At 39.5% G+C, this 5983-nt stretch overlaps 1 protein-coding gene across 2 annotated transcripts in view; it reads right to left on the minus strand.

The window, feature by feature from the left end:
* The window catches only part of etv4 (ETS variant transcription factor 4), a 29515-nt gene extending 24432 nt beyond the window's left edge, over positions 1-5083 (minus strand). Inside the window, exons 1-3 of one of the 2 annotated variants that reach the window (XM_008314414.3) lie at positions 4401-5072; positions 3642-3732; positions 3478-3525 (exon numbers count right to left, since the gene is read on the minus strand). In XM_008314414.3, coding sequence (XP_008312636.1) covers positions 3478-3525; positions 3642-3732; positions 4401-4445 — 184 coding nt within the window. In that variant the 5' untranslated portion in view covers positions 4446-5072. Of the gene's footprint in view, positions 1-3477; positions 3526-3641; positions 3733-4400 lie in introns of both variants that reach the window. The other variant, XM_017034173.2, reaches the window with a different exon arrangement.
* Positions 5084-5983: the final 900 nt, after the last annotated feature.

Consider the following 5983-nt stretch of genomic DNA (forward strand, 5'->3'; position numbering starts at 1 on the left):
CTGCAGATTTCAGACAATACCACACAGCATAGATAGAAAAACACAACGAGTGAAAGAGAAACCGAGAGAGAGAAAAAAAACTTTAAAAATTCAAATCTACTATTTTGTCGCCACACTTGTCCTTCCTGTGCAGAGGAAACCGGATGACGATGTTCTGGGGGCATGTTCAGATAAATGATATTAATCTCTAATACAATACTACATCCTGTAGTTTTCTTTACCATAATAATATTCCCCACTATTTAACTTTTCAGCCCTTTAGCCTGGGGGCAGAAATGAAACGTCCGTTTGAGACAGAGCAGGACCCACTGTTCAGCTGAGCAGATTCAACAATCAATCACTTCAACTAGTTTCAATGTGTTTAAAATGTAAAGGGAAAAGACAAAAGGATGCTCGCCATCGGACTGTCGCACAGCCCATCGAGTGTGTGTGTGTGTGAACGCGCTTCCACGTGCATCTGATTTATATCCAGGAAACCCTCGTAAGGGGCTCTGAGATGCAAGACAGCACAAGAAGGAAAGTGTTTATACGAGCGCAGACGCATGTTCTCCTCGATGCTTCTAGACACCTTGAATTACTTTTTTTTTTTCACTCAGCAGGAGATCCTGGGCGGCGCTAAGCAGCCTCATTCGTATAAACCCAAAGGCCAAAATAAGACAAGATGTGACAAGCTCCTGAACTCTTGCCATTCAGCTCCTCACCTTCTATTCTCTCACCAGCGTCTGCTCCGCTCAAAAAAAAAAAAAAAAAAAAGTCTCCCTACAGCTAACCCGCTTTTACAATCTTGGTGAATCCCTCACAACTGCAATCAGTCATGAAGGTCTTTAATTAATGCAACAGGAAAGCAGAGGTCTAAGCCAGGGAAGCTGAAAACAAGCCAGTACTTAGAGTCAAATCACACTTTGATAAAGTTACACTTCCATCGTTCTGTCCTGCCCCGTTTTCCCATGTTCTTTGTGAGTCAACAACAAGCAGACGGCCAGACAGATTGTCTGTACATACACTGAATGAAAAAAAGAAAACCTCATTTATTTACTTGTGAACTTAAATTTATTAAGGCTACCTCTGAAAGTGGGTTTATTTTTTTAAGCCTAGTGTAAAGTCTTGTTTTTTTTCTTCTGTTATTAACTCAATAGAGGCCATTTTAAGGTAGTCAATTTTCACAAGACAGGAATGTATTTTTTTAATAATAGCCAATATAAATAAGTCCTGGAGAATTAAAATGGTTATTAATAGTAAAAAATGTTACTGAAAGGAGAGCAACTCATGTACAGTAGAGTTAGATTCAGCCATTGCAGTGTTAAAGAAAACCCTCCAACCAGCTAATGTAACTAACAAAAGTCAACTGTTAAAATCAGTCCGTTTGAACCTTGTTGCATGAACCAACCCATATATGGTGGCCTTTATTGTCAAATCTGTAAATAGTAGGGCTTCTACTTTGAAGTGACACCCATTGTTACAGTTTTATTGGGTCTGGCTCTTGTTTTTGTCTGTGTGAGACGCTGGTGTGAAGTTAACCAGCCAGTTTCTTGATGCCGCATCTAAAAAGGCGAGAAAGCTAACTCGCATGCTGTCCTGCTTGTCATAAACAGTGGTTTGGCCAAGCAGCTGGTTCTACTGAAAGATCTGACTGGTCGTTAGACAAACAACATGTTTCTTGGACAAGATTTGGCTGGCTGCATCAGTTCCACAGAGCTCAGGTTGAATATTACTAAGCCCAGGGTTAGAAAAACACATTTGGATGTTGCAGTTGAGCGTTATCGTGTGAAAAAAAGTGACATCCGCTGGCATTGTTAGCTCATTGTAAGCATTAATATCCTGACTTAAATAAGACCGCTAGTACAGAAGGTGTCTCAAAAATGATTTGAAAAACAACAATTCATAAAAAGACAACTAGAATTAGCTTAAGCTTAGTCACCTACAAAGCTTTGAACAGGAAGCTTTAGCAACACCTAAGTGTAACATTACTTACACTTGCAAATTACATTCAACTTTTCATTGTCTTAAGTAGTCTGTAAATAGAACAATAGCTAATACCTTGTATTTTACCGCTGGAACAATTTAAATCAAGAGGGATAGAAATATACAATACAAGGAATCCTTCTAGAATTGTAACTTGTAGCTAACTAACCTGGTACAACATCAACTGGAAATAGGCCAATACTAACAGAAGTGAATCATCGCCTGTTGTACCAAAGTCAAATCCAATTTGGTTAAAAATCCATAAGAGATGTCTTAAGAAAATGCTTTTTAAAATTATGAGACATGGACAGCAGTTGAATTAAATGGCCTGGTTGAGCTTTAACTGCTGCTTAACTTAAATGTGCGTGTAAACATACGGTCACTGGCTACAGCTCATCACTTCCATAATTGACTTGTTGTCTACCGTGCATGACTCATAGCCATTACTGAAGCTCACTGTTACAGTTTTATGGCGATGTTGGCACATTTTCATTGTGAGAGATAATCATAAAAGTCAGCAGGAGCCATAACAACAGAGAAACGCATTTACTGTACATTGTATATACACTCAAAGCACTCAACATGTCTAAAAATGTGTTTAAAATTAGGTTTTATATTTTTTAACTTGGGGAAAAAAAATCAAATAAACTTCTGCAAAAAAGTTCTGGAAACTATCAAAGTTTTTTTTCTTGGTAGCATGTTTAGAAAATAATTATAAATATATATTCAAAAAACAATGTTAAATATCCAAGTCAGCCAACAATAAGGCAAACACTTTTGACTAGCGTGGCACTTTATATCCGACTGGTGTGGTTTAATTTTACAATAAAAATCCTTTTAAACCTCCACATCAAAGCGACCAACACGACAAATCTCACACCTCCTGGTGCAATCCTCATTTAATGGCCACACTCCCACAGCAGCCACTGAGCCCCAGGTTAACACACAAATAAGGCATTAGAACTTACAACTTCTGCTGCCCTCCCCCACCCCTCCCCCTCTCTTGACTTGAAGTCTAATCACTCCATCAAGACTCACGTCATCAATGCACTTATCAAGCTTATAAATTGGACCTTCCTTTATTGCTGTGTGGCTTTGAGGGACACAAGCCAAACAGCCTGTTTGTTTGCGTTGGCTAGTGGCTACCAGAGCCGGGACGTGCCAACTTGGCCAAAATAGGACATGAACAAAGTTAATAATGTCTGGACTGTGTTTTCCAAAGCTTCTATCCTAGTAATACGGCCTAAAAGTGAGTGAGTTGCATCAGAAAATCCAGTCTCTTCAGCACCAGAAACTCACAAATCGCCTTTGGCTTTCTGTGCCCACGATCATAACATTCACAGCACCACAGTCACAAAGTAACAGTTTTCCTGAGTGAAAACTCGAATGTATCGCTTTGTGAATTTCTGTTTCCTACGGTGCGTTCAGACCAGAGACATGGTCAGCCTCAGTGGCTGTCATAAACAGATGAAAAGCCCAGAGTAAGAGCATAACCAGCCTGCCGGCACGTCTCACCTTCTGTGAGCCATGTCTCTTGGAGTTGGCTTAAATCCTGGAAGAGGTCTAAAAAGAGAGAAAAACACACAGAATCAATACACTGCATGATGGCATCATGAAACAAGTCAAATGAAAAGTCAAATGAGGCCAAAACAAACAAAAAAAATCCTCTCCTACTTTACCTTCAGAGTCCTGAGGGGGTAATTCTGTGTCCATGTATTTCCTTTTTGCTGCCATCAACAGTCTATTTAGGGGCCCATTTCCTAGCGTCTTCTGTCAAACCCAGAGATGTTAACAGACGAGTTAGAGTCACAGTCCAGTTGGGCATTTTCAACACATAAATAAAAATAAAAAAACAAAACAAAACAAAAACAAAAGTAGAAAGCTTTATGGTTTCTTTACTGTCCTGGAAAAACTCGGTTTGTGTGTGACTTGTGCCAAATCTGGTCAAAATACAGTGTAACACAAACTTTGACTGGTTGAGTTTTTTTGATAATATAAAAAAATGATTGGTTTGTGGTTGGGAAATGAAGCCTACAGCAGTTATAGGTGAACATCAGCCTCCTCTGCTGAGACAACAACACATTTCTCAGCTGTGGAGACAATCTTGGGGGAAATAGAGAGAGAGAGAAAAAACGCGCTGTTTGCGCCTGAACCAAAGTGACCGTTTGGCACAGACTGACGCGCTGCCTGCGCGGACAGCATTCTCCACGGAGTGAAAAAGAAATCGCTTATAGACATTAGAAAACACGACACTGTCTAACATTTGGTGTCGCTTTTACGCGCGCGGAGGAATTGTTTTCCATTGCGCTCACGCTGCAGCTTCAGCGAGAGGGGAGAAAAGTCGCGTACGCAGAGATAAAGCCCCGGCAGTCGAGATGTGGAAATAACACGTTAGGTAAAAGGCAATGAAAGTAAGAAGAGAGTTGATCCATACGTACATTTGCTAAAGTGTAAGGCACTTGCTGGTCCAAATATCCATCCATCTTATAATCCGTCCGTTAACCGTTTGTGGTCATTTAGGCTGAGTGGAGTGAGATCCACGCAGCCGTGCACACAGAGGAGGGAGCTGCTGCTGCTGCCGCTGCTTGTGAATGGAGCTGCGTGGAGGCTGCATGCATAATGAGCTCCATTCACAAAAAAGGCCGAGGGGAAGTGATGGCGAGTGATTACCCAGCAGGCTGCTGCCCTCCTCACAAATCTTTTTTTGTGCGTGTGCGTGTGTGTGAGAGTGTGTGAGAAGGAGAGAGAACTTTAAGATAGAAAATCCTGTTTTTTTGCACTTTAAGAAAGTTTGCAAAACTTTTGCTGAGCTGGTGTACACTGGTTGTACTGTGAATGGTGTTAATGAATTAATTCATGTTTGTTTTTTTACATTTTAGTCACACGGTGGAAGAGGACTTTGTCTTTTAATTAGTTATTTGAATAGTTTTTTTTTTTTTTTTTTTTTTGCAGTTTTGCAGTTAGTAAGTGCTTTAGCCTTACAACAAGAGGGTTTCAGGTTTGATTCCCAGTTGTAACCGATGCTCCCTTTGTTGTTGGGTTTTCATGTTTTCCTCATGTAGATATCCAGGTACACCAGTTTCCTCCTACAGTGCACCAACAGGCAGGTATAGGTCACCAGTTGTCCTCTAACACTGCGTAACACAGTTATTTTATTCCTGTGCAACAGTTTCATTAGTTCTTTGGTCTAATCTAGGTGGGTTTGCTCATGTTTAGGTTAATGTCGAGTTCTTTCAGCTCATCTTAGTTATCTTAAAGCTATCCTCTTGACAATTATTTTTTATAATTGTTTTTAATTATTCTAATTTTGGGTGATGTTTCAGCCTGCTTTTTTCTTTGGCTCTTTCTACCTTACATTGTTAAAACAATGTTATTGGTATTGTGCTAACAGCAGTCTCTAATGGCAATTCTCTAAAGCAAGGGTGTCAAACATATGGCCCACGATTCAAAACTGGTCCGCTCAAAGTTTCAATCCAGCTCACTTGGTGAATTTTGAAAAAAACATTAATAAACAAACACTTTATGTTCAGGAAATGTTTTGTAAAATTATCATTCACTAAATATGAACATTTATCAAATGTACCTTTTGCATGGAAACAAAGGTGTAAAAGACAGACTTTTGGTATATATAGGCCGTGATGTTATGATTGTACTAGCTCCCTTGACATCTACTTTTTCAGTTTGGATGATTGTACTAGCTCCCTTGACATCTAACGCTGCTTTAAAGGGACTAGGGGGTGAAAAGACATTCATCTACTGATGCAAACTTTTTCAGTTTGATAAAACAGAGGAACTTCTAACTTTTACCTGCTTCATCTGACAGAAAATTTCTAAAGAAAGAAAAATATATCGGTGCAAATCCTTGAAAACCCATATTTTAAAAACACCTACGTGAAAATGGCTTTGCTTTATACTCTTGTAGTTTTGTTCTTCGTCTTTTTTTTTCCAGAAAATAAATAAATAATTCCAGTGGAATTATGAAGCATATAAGAGGGCCGACTGTAAAAGTGCAACAGCCATT

Source organism: Cynoglossus semilaevis, chromosome 8 (assembly GCF_000523025.1).
Source record: "Cynoglossus semilaevis isolate Cse_v1.0 chromosome 8, Cse_v1.0, whole genome shotgun sequence".
NCBI classification, from domain to species: Eukaryota; Metazoa; Chordata; class Actinopteri; order Pleuronectiformes; family Cynoglossidae; genus Cynoglossus; species Cynoglossus semilaevis.